This window comes from Chlorocebus sabaeus, chromosome 16, assembly GCF_047675955.1.
Source record: "Chlorocebus sabaeus isolate Y175 chromosome 16, mChlSab1.0.hap1, whole genome shotgun sequence".
In the NCBI taxonomy this organism is placed as follows: domain Eukaryota; kingdom Metazoa; phylum Chordata; class Mammalia; order Primates; family Cercopithecidae; genus Chlorocebus; species Chlorocebus sabaeus.
Window position 1 is genome coordinate 40,417,035 of NC_132919.1, and position 16,984 is coordinate 40,434,018.

The 16,984-nt window shown below is 42.0% G+C and overlaps 1 protein-coding gene across 4 annotated transcripts; it reads left to right on the top strand.

Annotated features, from left to right (window-relative positions):
• Positions 1-673: 673 nt before the first annotated feature.
• On the top strand, positions 674-16,368 carry VEZF1 (vascular endothelial zinc finger 1). Of its 4 annotated transcripts, XM_037993231.2 has the most exons (7): positions 674-949; positions 3,571-3,782; positions 5,651-6,345; positions 7,109-7,172; positions 8,251-8,434; positions 9,689-9,847; positions 14,026-16,368. In XM_037993231.2, exons 2-7 carry the CDS (start codon positions 3,777-3,779, stop codon positions 14,451-14,453), a joined length of 1,536 nt encoding a protein of 511 aa, XP_037849159.1. In that variant the 5' UTR covers positions 674-949; positions 3,571-3,776; the 3' UTR covers positions 14,454-16,368. The 4 variants fall into 4 exon arrangements, with proteins under 4 accessions (XP_037849159.1, XP_008009530.1, XP_008009529.1 ...); XM_008011339.3 differs by lacking the exon at positions 3,571-3,782; XM_008011338.3 differs by lacking the exon at positions 3,571-3,782 and having other exon boundaries at positions 681-949; positions 8,233-8,434.
• The last annotated feature ends 616 nt before the right edge of the window (positions 16,369-16,984 follow it).

Here is a 16,984-nt window from a genome sequence, read left to right on the forward strand (position 1 = left end):
TTTTATTTTTGGCGGGAGAGGAGGGGTGTTGGGATAGAATTTCACATCCTATCTTGCAGTGAAGGGGAGGATGGGGAGGCTCAGCCCTTCACCCAAGAATAACCCAGTAATGACATCTCTACGCGTGGGAAGTGTTTCCCTCCACACTGGGAGGATCTGAGGCTGCACCCCAGTGGGATTCCCTGCTCGAGTTGGAAGGCCATCTAGCCATGAGATGCATATCATAGCGAGAGCGCGGAGGGCTTAGCCGACCGGGGAGGAAATGCCAGAGGGAAGAGACACTCGAAGTCGAAAGGGCTTCCCCCAATTTGGAGGTGGGGACCATGCTGTGCATGAGCGATTGAAGAGCCGGGTGTCCGCTGTGGCCTGTGCCCTCCGCTGAGGATCTGACAGGGACGCTACGGTGCTGGACACCGTGTCTGAGTCACGGGAGACGGCCCAGCTGTGCCCAGCGGGCCAGCGCCAGACCCTGGCGTCCTCCATCTTCTCTCCTGAGCTCCCCCTGCTACAGCTGCCTGAGCCACGGACCGCAGCACCACACACCCCCGCGGGGGGGGACGCCGCGCCCCATCCCCGCCCCGGGCCCCACCCCAGCCCCCCCGCGGGGGCCCTGACCCCACCGCCAGCGGGCACTAGCTGAGCTCCGAGGCGGCGAGCCGGCAGCGGGGACGCCCAGAGGGGGTCCGGGCGACTGGGGGCGGCGGCGGCCGGGCCGGGGCTCCCCCCCCGCCCGCGCTCGCCGCCGCGGTGGTGCGTCCCGGAGGTTACCGGAAGTGGCCGCGCTCGGCGCTGCCATGTTGAGGAGCCGCCGCTGCCGTTGCCGCCGCCGCCGCCGCCGCTTTGTTGTCGCCTCCTCCGGCTGAGGAGGCTCCCCGAGCGGGGGGAGTGGGGAGGAGGGGGGTCGGCCGCCGCAGCCATGGAGGCCAACTGGACCGCGTTCCTGTTCCAGGTACTGGGGGCCCCCCCCGGGGGGGCACGGGGGGGACAGGGGGGCCGGGCCCCGGGCTGGCGGGCGGGCGGGCGCTCCTCCTCCCCTCCCTCCCGGCTCCGCTCTCCGGCCCGGCCTTAATCCCCCTTTGTTTTTCCGCCCGCCCGCCCGCCCCGGCGGAGCGGGGCTGCTGAGGTGAATGGAGGCGGCCTCACGGGGTGCGGGGGAGAGAGCAGGCCTCGGGGTGAACCCGGGGGCCCCCCAGCACACACACGCACACACACACACTCACACACACCCTTCCCTCCCGCCCTGAAGGGGAAGGGAGGAGGCCGGTCGCTGTCACCACCCCGCGGCCCAGAGAAAGGAGGGCGCCGGGCCGCTGGATAGCGCGGGCTGCTGGGCCACTGCGTGCCGGCCCGGTCCGGCACGGTGGGGTGAGGAGGTCGCCAGGTCCTGCTCTGAGTCCCCTCCCGCCACTTCATCCATCTTTCGCTTGTTCTCTTTTCACCTCCCTCTTCTTTTTGTGTGTGTGCGTGCGTGTGTTGACTTTCTGACCCCCTCCCGTGTCCCCGCGAATAGCGGGTATCCCTATGTTCCCCGCCACTCCCCCTCACCGCCACCACCCCTCTCGTGTTTACCCAGTTGGGGGGGGGAGGATGTTGTGAGTGTGTATCCCCTCCCCAAACTTTTTCACTGGATTTACATTTTTTCTTTCCCAAGCCTCAGCCGAGCCTTGGCAGCTGACACCTTCTCTCTCTGTCCAGCTCTCCCGCCGTCCCATTGAGCCCGGGGAATCCCCCAGCCGGGCCGGCCCGGGGCGGGGGGAGCGGTGGGGGCCGGGACTCCTGGAGGCCCGACCTTCTCCCGAAGCGCTTTTCTTTCTCGGCCCACCTCGAACGTTTCCTCCAAGTGGAGAGAGCAAACAAAGTCCGCTTACAAAGCCCCCAGATGAGTCACTCTCTGGGATGTTGGTCTTCGCTTTTTTGCAAGAAACTTGAAAGTGACTGTAGCCGATCTGTTTTGGCAATTCTCTTGCCCGCCCACTTTAGATGGGGGACCCCTCTTTGGCAGATCTAGGCTGGAACTTATTTTTTTCCTACTCCTTTCTATTTGCAAACGAAGCATTTAGTGGGCAGTAGCGATGAGCTCACGAGGAAACTTCGGAACTGGAGGAGGTTAGGAAGCTCGTCACTTTTAAGTGCGTTCTTCCCGCCTCTCTGAGTTATTTTCCTTTGAATACTTGGTGAAATCCCAAACGCGTAGCTGGGGCGCTTGATACCTTTTGGAACTAACAGGAACGGATGCAGAATTTTCAAAAAATTATTCTCCCAGCCACTGGATTCATCCTAGTGGAGTTAATGTAGGGATTTGGATAACTCAGAAATTACCTATTGTGTAGACTGGCCTTTTGTTTTAAGACGTATTTTTTCACATGTGGACAATTTGATCTTTAAGTAGTTACGAAAATATATTTGGGCTTCTTAAAATTGAAAATACCCAACATTATGGAATTCATGAACTTCCCCCTTTTCTCATTCTGGTCAGTGTTGTTTTATTGTACTTTGATGAGCTTGCTAATAATGTGATAAACCAACTTGAAAATGCATTGGAAAAGAAATGATATATAACTAGCATGCATCCAGGTTGGTGTAAAGGTGGCACATACTTTTCCCCAGAAAAAAGCTCAAATAGTCATTTTAAAATATGGGATTGATGGGCCACTGAAGTGTTTTTCTTATGTGATTAAAAACCATATTAAGCATGGTGTCTATACAGATTGAAAAAAAAAAAAAAAAAGTTCTTCATGTAAAGGAAAAACCCATAACGCATCTTTGGAAAGCTGGTTGAAAAATCTTTTGAAATACTTTTTAAAAATTATTTTTTCCCCTGGATAAAACAAATGCCAAGCGTTTATTGATCAACTTTTTAATTGGATTTTATATTATTTAATTTTTTTCAGCTATTAAAATCTTTTTTTCCACCTGATGGAGAAGTGTGAAAACAAATATTTGATCCTGGGCTTGGCAATGTGTGCAGTGAAATTTGTTGGAAAACTTAAAATTTAGAGCCGAGAGCAGTTGAATGGGTAAAGAGAATATTTCAGTCTTTTCTATGGAAAGGTATGAATAGACTTAATCAGTTCTGGTTTTAAGTAATTTTCACTGGGGATATGGAGTTAAGTTATCTTGTTTGTTTCCTGGAGCATCCTGTTGAATTTATATTTTAAAAGAATTTAATACCTGCTTGCTTTCCAGATAACTTGGTGGAAAGTGAAAGCTATAGCTATTAAAATGTTTGATGGATGATTCTTCTAACAGGACATTCAAGATATGACTCACCGATGTTAATTTGTTCAGTACAAAATCTTTTACCCTCTGGCACTGGAGATTTCATGGTGCCACATCCTACTACCCTGGGTGATGAAATAACATTTCTGTTTTGTTTCTTGCCAGCCCCAGGAAAAAGAAAGCTTGAGCAGGGTTAAAAAGCCTTGCAGTTGAAAGAGATGGGATATAAAATTAAAACTTTGGTTTGATAATGCTAGTCAAATAAAAGCCTACCCAGAAGTTATATTTTTAAAATAAATCACTTCACTGAAGGCTGGCTGTGGTTGTTATTTTACTCTGTCTCTCCCCCAGAGAACAAGTTGGGAAAACCCAGTTCCCCCTTAGAAGGCTTCATGTAGAAGTGTGGGGATCCTAGGAATCCTCAGAGAGTGATTCCTGTAGTGGTTCTACAGCATTTCACCCAAGAAGCAGGGACCTGGTGTGACCCTCGTGTGAGAGTGAGCTTCAGCAATGCTGTAAAAATACTTTATGTTGCCACAGACATCTGAATTGGTAAAATGGCAGTAAGTGCTTTTAGTACTCCATCGTACTAATGGTTGTTTAGAGTTGAAAAATGCCTCTAAATGCTATAAGTCTGAACTTTGTCCAGAAGATCTGCATTCCCTATTATCTGATCTGTTAGCCTTTGAAATTGTATATCTTCAGCTATCTTCAGCTATTAACTATTTGTATACTGTATGGAAACTTGAGTATCCTACAGCCAGGTTGGAAAAGGGATTACGACTGGAGTCCAAATTCTGTAAGTTCCTACTGATGTCACCTGGGTTGATAGACCCTTGCATTTACAGGAGCTTCACAAATTAGATTAAAAGTGGACTGTAATTTGCTAGGAGCAGTAAGTCCAGAAAGAGACTCATAAGTAACCACATAATTTCTGAGAATGCTTCCAGGACTCAAAGGGTGATTACATCAAAATTATTAAATTGAAACTGAGCACTCTGGATGCCACACCTCCTAATCATTTGGGGGAGACTGGTTCCAGGCTTAACTGTTATGCTGCCACCAAGTAAACATAGAGCAACGTGTGGTAGATGTTCTTACCCATCAGAGGAGGAGCTGTGAGTGAGTGTGTGCGTTTCTCCTTGTTTTTTCGTCCTTAATCAAGTTAGCTGTGGGACTTGTGGTTATAGAGTAAGAAGGGTAAATAACTGTCTAAAGTGTCTAAGATGATGGGATGGGCCCCTAGTAGGACATTGTATGCTTACAATATTTGAAACTCCTCTTGAGTACATGCATCCTATTAGGATTACAAAACTCAAAGCATAGGGGCTTGGGCTCACTGTCAAGAGTTTCAAAAATAATGTTGGTAAAGAACAACATATTAGGAAGAACTATTTCAGGAATTTTTTCCATCGTTTCCTAAATGTTTATCAGTATGGAGAATTTTGAAAGTATCAGAACCAAGAGAGGAACTACTCATAAATGCCAAGAACCTGATCCATGGTGAAATTTTGGTTTCAGTGCAGCCAAAAGAATTTACAGTGTGCAGCCTCCAGTTTTGGGAGTGGAGAAGCACATCATAACAGCAAATGTCTAATACTTTATTGAAACCTACAACTGCTGGAAGAAGATAAATATGAAAGGAATATAAGTGTTTATAGTTTGTTTTTCTCATTAGTCTGTCTTTGAGAGTTTGGGATTTGAACAGCTAGTGTTGCTGAAAGATGCAGACTTCAGTATACAATTAAATAACCTGAGAAACAACTGACAGGTGTTTTGCTATGGGCTACCTTCACAGATGCCTTCCAGGTTGCTTAATAGCAGATTTTGTTTCAACTAAACCTTTTAGTAGTCAAGTGAAAACTTAAAGTTAACAACTAGCAAATGTGTTTAGAGAACTAGATTTCTTTCATCACTTAGCAACAGCCCCTTCCTCAATCTGAGTTTTCTGATAGACATGATGCTTTTCTTCTGGGTGATAGACAAATAGATGATTATGTTATTGTGTGTATGTGAGTGTGTATGTGTGTGTTGCTGCAGTAAGGTACTATTACATACTTAAATCTGGAGTGTTTTGGTTTTTTTTTTAATATGTTATTTAAACTTGGTTTCAGCACTGACAGACTAATGCAAACTGATTTCATCAGCTGGTCTGTCTCTTATGAACCAGGATAGTGTGTAGTTTAGTCAGCTGTTTAAAAGCAAGATCACTGTCAGCAACTTAGTTGCAAAAGTTTTGTGTCTGCACAGTGATTTTTCAATGCTTTGTATTGTGAGCTCTTAGAGTAACTAGGTGGTTGCTGGATTACCACTGCAGAGTAGCTGATAGGTTCTTTGACTGTTTCTTCTAGTCTCTATTGTCTGGAGCATGTTGAATTTCGAAGGCCTTTGTGAGAGGCTGAGTTTCTGAAGTGTAAATGTTTGGTTTTAGGCCCATGAAGCTTCCCATCACCAACAGCAGGCAGCACAGAACAGTTTGCTGCCCCTCCTGAGCTCTGCTGTGGAGCCCCCTGATCAGAAACCCTTGCTTCCAATACCAATAACTCAGAAACCTCAGGGTGCACCAGAAACATTAAAGGATGCCATTGGGATTAAAAAAGAAAAACCCAAAACTTCATTTGTGTGCACTTACTGCAGTAAAGCTTTCAGGGACAGCTATCACCTGAGGCGCCACGAATCCTGCCACACAGGGATCAAGTTGGTGTCCCGGCCAAAGAAAACCCCCACCACGGTGGTTCCCCTTATTTCTACCATCGCTGGGGACAGCAGCCGAACTTCGTTGGTCTCGACCATTGCAGGCATCTTGTCAACAGTCACTACATCTTCCTCGGGCACCAACCCCAGTAGCAGTGCCAGCACCACAGCTATGCCGGTGACCCAATCTGTCAAGAAACCCAGTAAGCCTGTCAAGAAGAACCATGCTTGTGAGATGTGTGGGAAGGCCTTCCGAGATGTGTACCATCTCAATCGGCACAAGCTCTCCCATTCAGATGAGAAGCCCTTCGAGTGTCCTATTTGTAATCAGCGCTTCAAGAGGAAGGACCGGATGACTTACCATGTGAGGTCTCATGAAGGAGGCATCACCAAACCCTATACTTGCAGTGTTTGTGGGAAAGGCTTCTCAAGGTACTGCATTTTGCTTTGCTTTGCTTTGTTTCATTATGGTATCAGTGTACTTCAGTTTTGTCTCCATGTGATCTAGAATTTTTATGTGAGAACAGATGTGGACAGACCTGTGTTATTAGAGGAGACTGGTGATAGATAAAGAAGTATTAACACCTTCAGGTCTAACCCCAGTTTGGTGTGATTGACAAGTGGTGACATAATGATTAACCTGTTTTTTTCACTTAACAAGTACCTCGGTGGACTCAGGCTTTCATTTGGAACATGAATACTTATCACTGCAAAACCACCAGTTTTCAGTTCAGTTGGGGCACTAGACATGAGGGTCATTGTGCAAATTAAAGTAACATTTCTTGGAAGTTGGTATGACCTTGGATGCTCTTAATTAAACTTTTAGACTGTTTTTTCATTTTTCTGAAAGCACCAACATTTCACTAATTTTCATTTTTTAAAGTTTTTAGAGTTAGTATAGTGGTAGCTGTTTCTGGCAGGTGTTAAGAGTAAAACTTAGGTATTTTGTGATTATAAAGAATCAAGACTATGTGATCTGATGTTGACTAGGAGAGAAAATTAACAAGTAGAGGCCTAAGACTTTGTTTATGGTAAAAGAGGGAAGGAGACTTGCACTGGGGGAGGGAGGTTGGTAATTCTGCTAGCTTTCTGTAAAATGCACCCCCTCCCAATCTGCCAAGCATGTAAGCATCACATAAATAGCATTTCTCTGTGTGTTCGATTATATCTTCTGTTGAAACTCTCTTTTTCACAGGCCTGACCACTTAAGCTGTCATGTAAAACATGTCCATTCAACAGAAAGACCCTTCAAATGCCAAGTAAGAGTTAAAATGACTTATCCTTAGTGTAGCACTTATCCAGAAGGTCTGAACCAGTTGAATCTCACCAGTCTTGAATAGTCTTAAAATCACTGACCTGAGTAAATGTGGCCCTATTGACTTCTAGTTTTATAAAATATAACTGACAGCCTCTGCTTCTGTAAAGCAAGATCATTTAAAAATTTAAGTGTGTTGTTTTTGTTAAGCTATATTTCCCTTTCTTTGGGCAATAGTATTTTTTGTTAGGAAAAAAACGTTACGGTCTTGCAAAGGTGGTTGTGTATTTGAAATGAATAAAGGAATAAAGGGCTTTAGTTTCTGGGTTGATTATTGAAGTTGTTTTAACTGTAATAGGAGAAAATAATGAATTTTTCTCCCAAATGTTATCACTTACCGGATTTTTGTCTGTTATTACCAAATTGGAGCACTTACTAGTTGTTTAAAAATCCATTCCAGTTAATGATTTTATTTGACATCAGTTATAATAATGAAAAGATTAAGAATTTTGCTAAATCAAATGACCGTTTTAGGCATTGGTAATTCTAGTTGTTGCTGGAAGTCTTTTAGTGCACCTTTCAGTTAAGTTTGTTAATGACTGATTTTATTAAGTAAATGATTTGAATTCTAAGAAAGATCTAATTGGAGGAAGGAAGCTAGTGTCATTGAGTGAGTGCCTGCTATGTATACCAGGCTCTTCTTAATCCACTAGTAATTTTGTGAGAGATGTTATTATCCCCATTTTACAGATGAAGAAACCTTCAGATAGGTTAACCAACTTGTTCAACATTATGCTGTTTAGTAAATTGTGGAGCTCAACTTAAACCCAGGTTTAACTTACCCCAAAGCTTACATTTTTTGTGCTACTCTGTGTTGATGTATTTTCTTCCTTTAAAATGGAAGAGTCTAAAATTTATCAAGTGTTTTATTATGATTATGATTCTAGGTAACATATGCAATTAAAATTAAACTAGTTGTCAGCTTGCATATGTGGATAGGGTAATGCATAGAATATAATGTACTTTAAAATGAGTAGAACAGGATAGTCTATATTTAAAAAAAGTTTTCCTCCCTCATGCAGACATGCACTGCTGCCTTTGCCACCAAAGACAGACTGCGGACACACATGGTGCGCCATGAAGGCAAGGTATCATGTAACATCTGTGGGAAGCTCCTGAGTGCAGCATACATCACCAGCCACTTAAAGACTCATGGGCAGAGCCAAAGTATCAACTGTAATACATGTAAACAAGGCATCAGTAAAAGTAGGTGGTGCTTCAGATTTTATTTCTTTTATATTTCAGATTGGTGAAATATGCATGTTTTCATAATATATCAAAGGTATTAATATGTTTATATGTTTCCTCCTATTGCCAACATGTGCAAACAGGCAACAATGGACAGAATATATTTGTGTCAGAACTATGCTTTACTTTCATGTATGCAAACAGAATTGATAAGCTGCTAATAACCTTTAAGGTGAAAGCAGTGTTAATAAGCGTGCTTTTCAAACCCAAATCTGTAGAGAAATGAGATATCATATCCACTTGCAGGTTTAAATGTTTTGTTTGCCTTAAATTCAGAGTTGAAGATAGAATACTTGCATTTACCCAGGATTTTTCATTTAAGATTACCCTAACCACTAGAAGAAGGCATTTTCCTAATCCTTTATTCTATTATATATGTATTTTATGCAGTAGAAACATCAAATTCTCAAAAAAATAGGTGGCCACAGGAGAATGGGGAAGAAAACTTAATGTGTGTTATATCTATCCATTTTTGCTTCTTTGTAAGTACGTTGGGTTTGTTATCTAGTGTGTTGTACTTTATAAGCATTCACTTCTTTTTTTTTTTTTTTTTGAGATGGAATCTTCGCACTGTTGCCCAGGCTGGAGTGCAATGGCACGATCCCGACTCACTGCAACCTCTGCCTTCCAGGTTCAAGTGAGTCTCCTGCCTCAGCCTCCCAAGCAACTGGGATTACAGGCGCACACCGCCATGCCCAGCTACTTTTTTTGTATTTTCATAGAGACATCATTTCACCGTGCTGCTCAGGCTATTCTCGAACTCCTGAGCTCAGACAATCCACCTGCCTTGGCCTCCCGAAGTGCTAGGATTACAGACGTGAGCCACCGCACCCGACCTATAAACATGCACTTTTAGTGTACATTGTTGTGGTCAAGTAAAAAATATTTTGTTGAATGTTGGTTAGTCCTATATTAATATTATCAAACTTCCATTTTTAAAGACACTTGGTTTGTTTTTTTTTTTTTGACACTTGGTTTTTTTTTATAGCAAAGATTCCTTTTCTCTTTTATATTGTTTTTCGCTAATTCTCTAGACTTTTTAGTGCTTGTTTATTTTGACCAATGTAGACACAGCAATAGAAAAGATGCACTTACTAAGAGCTATCAGGTTAAATGGTTAAGATCACAGAAGCATGAGAAGTCAATTTTGAAAAAAAAAACGGCAACAGTTTTACAGGTAAATACAGTGTTTTTGGTTTGTCTTTGTAATAGCATGCATGAGTGAAGAGACCAGTAACCAAAAGCAGCAGCAGCAGCAGCAGCAGCAGCAGCAGCAACAACAACAACAACAACAACATGTGACAAGCTGGCCAGGAAAGCAGGTAGAAACACTGAGACTGTGGGAAGAAGCTGTTAAAGCAAGGAAGAAAGGTAAGGCACAGCTTCCAGTGTTGAAAATATGGCTAGAGAAGTGTTTTCATTTAGTATGCCAAGTGATCAAAGTAGAGAAGCCACAGTTTTAGGAAATCTAGCTTAATGGAAACATGGAAATAGTGCATGCTGGGAAATATCTGGTAAAGTATAGTTATTGGCAGATAAGTTATTACTAGGAATTAAAAGTTCTCAGTACTTCTATCATGTCCTTTCTTTTGATTTACTTTTTGTTACAAACTTGGAGCCAAAATTGGTCCTTTGCTATGCCCAGAGTTGCATTTTTATTTTCAAGTTGATGTCAATCTCCATGCATTGTGGGTTTTTTTTTAACCTTTCTAAAATATTCCCACTTTTAGAGGTGGATATCCTTGTGTGTACATAAGTTCATTTTCTTGCAACTGAGCTATTTTTGCTCTTTAGTGTTCTTTTTCATTGTATTGTTTATTACATGTTTCAGATTCTATAGTGTTGATGTCTTTTCTCTTGGTCACACCCTTAAATCTCCTTCAGTCCATCACTGTGGCTGGCCTTAACATACCTAGTCTTCTGCTGCTGAGGACTTTACTGTAATTGCTTAAAAAATTTTAAATGATTTGCTTTTCTCTCGTGTATATCTTCTAACAAATCAGTTGGAATATCAGTTTTCAGTGTACTTTTCAACTTACTAGTACAGCTTTGGCTTCTGGACTATTGTGCAGCCATTTCAAATGAATCATTTTGTCAATGTACCATGAGCCAAAGGGCAGATTTGTAAACTCCTTCTTCCTCCTCCACCTCTGCAGTGTCTTACTATGTTAAATGTTAAGGAATCCTCTATCTGTGGGCTCCTCTGTATGTAATTCCTTTTCTGTGTAGTTTCTTCCATCTTTTGCTTCTTTGCTTCGTGTAGCGTGGCCCTTAGAGTGATCCCTTCTGTTTTTTTAGACAGTCTCTCGCTCTGTTGCCCAGGTTTGAGTGCATTGGCGTGATCTCAGCTCACTGCAGCCTCCACCTCCTTTGTGCCTCAGCCTCCCGAGTAGCCAGGACGACAGGTGTGTGCCACCACACCTGGCTAATTTTTGTATTTTCACTAGAGACAGGGTTTTGCCATGTTGGCCAGGCTGCTCTTGAACTCCTGATCTAAGTGATCCACCCACCTCAGACTCCCAAAGTTCTGGGATTACAGGCATGAGCCACCGCACCTGGCCAGAGTGATCTCTAAACCTCCTATACCTGGATAAAAATAAAAGGAATAGCATTCTTCTTTTTTTTTTTTTTTTTTTTGAGATGGAGTTTTGCTCTTGTTGCCCAGGCTGGAGTGCAATGGCGTGATCTTGGCTCACCGCAACCTCTACCTCCTGGGTTCAAGCGATTCTCCTGCCTCAGCCTCCCGAGTAGCTGGGATTATAGGCATATGCCACCATTCCCAGCTAATTTTGTATTTTTAGTAGAGACAGGGTTTCTCCATGTTGGTCAGTCTGGTCTCAAATTCCCGACCACGGGTGATCCGCCCGCCTCGCCCTCCCGAAGTGCTGGGATTACAGGCATGAGCCACCAGGCTCAGTCAGCTTTCTTTTTCATACATTTACTGGCATTGGAAGAAAAGAGTACAGCAGTCCATATAGGCTTTCTACCATTCCTCAGGTGCTGCTTGTTCCTAGCTTCCATTTGAAGATTTGTCATTATTTTAATAAAATGTTTTGGCCAGGTGTGATGGCTCACACCTATAATTCCAGCACTTCAGGAGGCCAAGGTGGGAGGATCACTTGAGGCCAGGAGTTTGAGATCAGCCTGGGCAACATGGCAAGACCCCATCTCTACAAAAACTCAAAAAAAAAAAAAAAAAAAATTTAGCCGGACGTGACAGTGCGTATCTATAGTCCCCGCTACTCAGGAAGCTAAGGTGAGAAGGTCGCTTGAACCCAGGAGTTTGAGGCTGCAGTGAGCTACAATTGCATCACTGCACTCCAGCCTGGACAACAGATTGAGACCCCCATCTCAAAAAAAAAAAACAACTTTTGTGTTAGAATGGGGAGAGGGGACTGGCAATGGGGAGGAAAAAGTGTAGTGCTATGGTAATTGTATAGTGCGTTGAAAGTATATTATGAAGGGTATTTTACTTATATAAGGAGTAAAAATGTTTAAGTCATAGTAAAAGGTCACTTGGATTAAAAAGAAAACACGGAGGAGGAGGTAAGGGGGTCAGCAAATAAGAAAGTAAAAATTCTTTGGTGAAAGCAGGCGGAGAATATCCTCAGCAATACTCCCAGCACCTTAAAGTGAATTGGTTTTCTCTCATTCTCTCTCTTGGTGTACTCCTCTATTTGGTATTGTATTTCAGTTTGCTTGCACAATAAGACTTGATTGTTTAGCTCATCTTCTGACTTCCATGAAACAAAATGTTATTGTATTCCCATTCATAGCGTGAATCTCTCTGGAAAAGACCACTGATGTTAGAAACCTCTGTATTCATATTAGTAAATGTCACATTTTAGGGGAGAGGAGACTCCTGACCTGAAAACCTAAACTTGAATTTACAGCATCCCTTTAAATATTAGGCCTAAATAAGCTAACGTAAGTTTTCAAACCTGATCGATGATCATATCATCTGGGAAGCTTTTTAAAAATACACATTTCCCAGGTTGCATCTAAATTATCTAAATTTCACTATTGATTCTCCTGGAGTCCTTTTTTATTTTTTGAAGTCCTCTAGATAGTTGATTTTGATAATCACCCAGGTTTGGGAATCCCTGATAGGGAGAATGGTGTATGCCAAAGTTACATTGTATTGCTCAAGTAAGGGCTGCTTAACTCAAGGGTCCCCCTGCGGTGATAAGACCTTTGTGGATCACATACAGATCTCTATTGTTAGTTCAAGTATGTTTCTCCATTTTGACAGCCAGGTCACAGCTAGCCTACCCATCATTTTACTGCTGTTTTCTGGTGCTGAATTTTGTTGAGGGGTGGGTTGGGGGTGTTACCTTGAAGGGAAGTATTTTTTAAGAAGTGTGTAGACTTGGCTGACACCTTAATCCCAGCACTTCGGGAGGCTGAGGTGGACAAATCGCTTGAGCCTAGGAGGAGACCAGCCTGGGCAACATGGTGAAACCCGATCTCTACAAAAAACACAAAAATTAGCTGGGCATGGTGGTACACACCTGTAGTCTCAGCTACTTGGTAGACTAAAGTGGGAGGATTACTTGAGCCTTGAAGGTTTGTGGCTGCAGTAAGCCATGATCATGCTACTGTACTCCAGCCTGAGCAACAGAAGGAGACCCTGTCTCAGAAAAAAAAGTGTTCAGGTTTTGTTGGGTCAGAAGGACCAGGGACCCCTAACTCACTGCAGGGTCTCCTTGCCTAGCTAGTTCTCTTTAGTGTGTTTGGTGGTATGTGTAATATGTAGAGTTAAAGATACTAGGCATAAAATAGGTGATTGTATCAACATCAGAAACAGAAGAAGAAATGGGAGTGAGGAGAACATGAACTTATTGAGGAGTGTTTTTTTTCTTTCCTAATGTAGTTAAGAGACATAACCAGAAAGAATAAGATTATTTAACTGAAACATATTTCTAAAACTGAAACAAACAGATGATACTAAAATAGCTTGTTTATCGTTCCCCAGTTATGCATTTTTAAAACCTTAACAGAATGTGACTTCATGTCTCAGGCTTTAACATACTTATTGAGTATGCACACCTCTCTCTGCTAGTTACAGTGTGCCTTATGAGAAGATTTTTCTGATTATCTGTTATTGTGTAACCATTGGCCCAGCTCTGTGTAAACAAGCTCTTTAGCCTGGCCTGCTGGAGGTTGGCTCTTCCCAGGAAAGTTTTTAGAACTCAGAGGAACTGCATGAAGTAGTAGTGAGAACACTTAGCCCTGCACTGCAGAAGTTAACTGATCCTCTCAGCATCATTGTGAGGTAGGTAAGTAAATCTGAACTTGAAACCTAAAGTGCAAGGCTAAACAAGTTGCTTAAGTCCTTACAGGAGGTATAGCATCAGAAGGTGATTCATACACTGGGATCCCTGGCCCCCAGGCTTGTGCTCAGAAAGACCCTCTGTTCTGTTGACCACTAGATAGAAAACTGGAATTTGATTAAATGTTTGACATTTTTAATGAAAAGAAATTGATTCAGAAACTGTTTGTGAATTTTGATCACTGTTTTGAGAATCTATTTTGTCTTCTTATTTTAGAAGCTGCTAACCTGTGCCAAACCTCCACGGCTGCTACGACACCTGTGACTCTCACTACTCCATTCAATATAACATCCTCTGTGTCGTCTGGAACTATGTCAAACCCAGTCACAGTGGCAGCTGCAATGAGCATGAGAAGTCCAGTAAATGTTTCAAGTGCAGTTAACATAACCAGCCCAATGAACATAGGGCATCCTGTAACTATAACCAGTCCGTTATCCATGACCTCTCCTTTAACACTCACTACCCCAGTCAACCTCCCCACCCCCGTCACTGCCCCAGTGAATATAGCACACCCTGTCACCATCACATCTCCAATGAATCTGCCCACGCCTATGACATTAGCTGCCCCTCTCAATATAGCAATGAGACCTGTAGAGAGCATGCCTTTCTTGCCCCAAGCTTTGCCTACATCACCGCCTTGGTAAACAGTATTATAAAATCAAAATATGGGTTAAAGTAAATATTTACCAGCAACTTAACTTTTAGTTGATTAAAGCAAAAAGTAAACCATGAAATTGGGAGATTTTGTTATATTAGTTAATAAGAGTGTAGTAGCATTTTCCTCCAATTTGGCTGGGATTATTCAAAGTAGGGTGTGTATGTAACTTATCACTGGACCACTTTAGTTTAATCAGAAATTCCTTTTAGCTGACAACATTGCTTAAACAGGATAGTAGTTGGCAAGATGAAATGCCAGAATTAAAACCAATCATAAATAAGTAGAACCCACTTCAAAATAAAAAAAAAAAAACAGCATTACTGTTTCTAATCCCAAGGAATCACTTTATTGTAAACACTAGCAGAACTCTTCTCCGTATACAAGGTGGATGGCTGATTTTAACCTGAAATTCTAAATCCACAGATTGAGAGCTAGTGTAGAATTGTCTGTGTTTATTGTTTTTATGAGTAAATACATGCATTGTCATAATAAAATGCATTTCAGAGAATATGCATTTTACCTTTGGGAATATGTTAATTTCAGGCAGCATTCCCTATGGGAAAGGTGATACCAGCTCTGATATGCAAAGCATATGATAATTTATCATTCTAACTTCAACATATAATAGGGATTGTGACCTGATATTTGGAGATGTAAATATTGCTCAGCATATTAATCCCGATGGAAAATAGCATTGTAGTTGACTTTTTAAAAAAAAAATTTAAAAAAATCTACAAATTGTGTTTTGCTAAGAAAAGCCTCAACTGACAGAGGAGAAGTCAAGTGTGTGGACAGGCAGCCTCCTAACAAACAGAGGCCAATGGGACTCCTGTTTAGGAGCCAAGGAGTACTTTGGAACAGTTCAAATATATTGCTTTAAATTGGAAGACGCTGGAGGCACTGGGATGTGATATGCCCCTCTCTCTCCCAATCAGAGCCTGTTGATGTTACAACAGGGACAGATGTGTTAGTTGCTCACTAGAGTTTATGTCTTATATTAAATTGTATACAGTTTTTATTCTAACCACTAACTAGGTAGTATATGCCCCTTCAGAACATGCAGAGTGTATCTTTTTTTAAATTTCTCCTTCCGTTTCTTAAGTATTGCTCAGATTTGTTCAACTTTGTAAATATGGACATCACTTTTTTTTTTTTCTTTGAGAAAACACTTGTATCAGCTTTGTGGTGGTTTCAGGGAGACAGCTGTCTGCACTCCCTGTAGAAACCCAGCAATGATTGTGCACGTTGAGACATGTGCTTTTTATTTCTTAGCAGGATATTTTATCTCTGTACATAAAGTAGAAACCAAAAGCTAGGGAAACAGATACTCTTTACACCATCATGCCACACATTGTTTTTAAAGCATTGTGTTAAAAAAAAAAAAGTTAAACCAAGACGCTGTGATTTTTTTTTTAAGTTGCAATATGTTTTTGGTTTTTTTCATTTTTTAATCATTGCAGTTAAGAGAAATGGAAATTAGTTGTGTTAATCTTGCAGAATGTTTGCAGGACTGACTATCAAACTGGATGATTTCCGTTTATACCCTACTGTGTCAGTTCAAGCATCAAAATACCTTGCATCCGAGGCAGACTTCCTACATCAGGGACAGGTATCTGTGTGTCATTATACAAAACAGTTCTAGGGGGTTGAACTACATAGTAAAAAAAATAAAATAAATAGTACTTAGTGTAAAATAATTTTATAAATGATCTTTTGTACTTTAGGACATTAAATTGTACAACTTTTGTATATATAAAAGCTTAGGAACTTTCTGTTTAGCAGGAAGGCAACACATTCCTACACTTTTAATGTATATGTTTGTTATAATGTCCATGTAAACATGCCCTATGTTTGTGCCTTTTAATTAGTTTGTCTCAATAAACAAAATGTAGAGAAAAATATGTAGCTATGACTTTGTTACAACTGTTCTTATCCACAGTACAAAAATGGTTTGTTTTTAATATGTAGAGCATTATGTGTGGACTACTGGAAGGACTCGTGTAGGGAAAGCCCAAGAATGACCCTGCTGAGGCCTGAATTGTGAGGCACAGTGGCTACATTTGGAGGAAGTCCACATTTCCTGGCATGCAGACCCAAAATTGGGTTCTGGCTCTGCCTGCTGGGATCTGTTATCTCTGATGGGCTGGCAATCATAATCCACAATTCAGACAGCCCAGGCTTCCTCCACAGTGGTCCAAGGAGCAGTCCTCAGTGGGGGCAGGTGTGGGCCCTACCCCTAAGCTAGAATGTGGTTGTCAGAACCCTGAAAGTATTAGTTCTAAAAAAAAAAAAAAAAAAAAGATATATACTAGAAATAATTGTTTTATCAATTCATTGTATAATAAACAGGAGTGAGACTTCATTGTATGACTTCAGTTAAAATGCTATTTTGTATGCATTCTTTATTCACTTAAGAAGCTTGTCTGCAATAATAAAGCCACGTCATGTCTTCTTTTGGGAGGGAGAGAGTCGATGGCAGGAGGGGGTTGTGGGTGGGCCACTGAAAAGGGGGACCGA

Coding starts and splice junctions, on each gene's coding strand:
- VEZF1 (XM_008011338.3), top strand. CDS start 917: ATGGAGGCCAACTGGACCGCGTTCCTGTTCCAG. Junction 950..5,650: donor GGACCGCGTTCCTGTTCCAG/GTACTGGGGGCC, acceptor GTTTGGTTTTAG/GCCCATGAAGCTTCCCATCA. Junction 6,346..7,108: donor TGTGGGAAAGGCTTCTCAAG/GTACTGCATTTT, acceptor TCTTTTTCACAG/GCCTGACCACTTAAGCTGTC.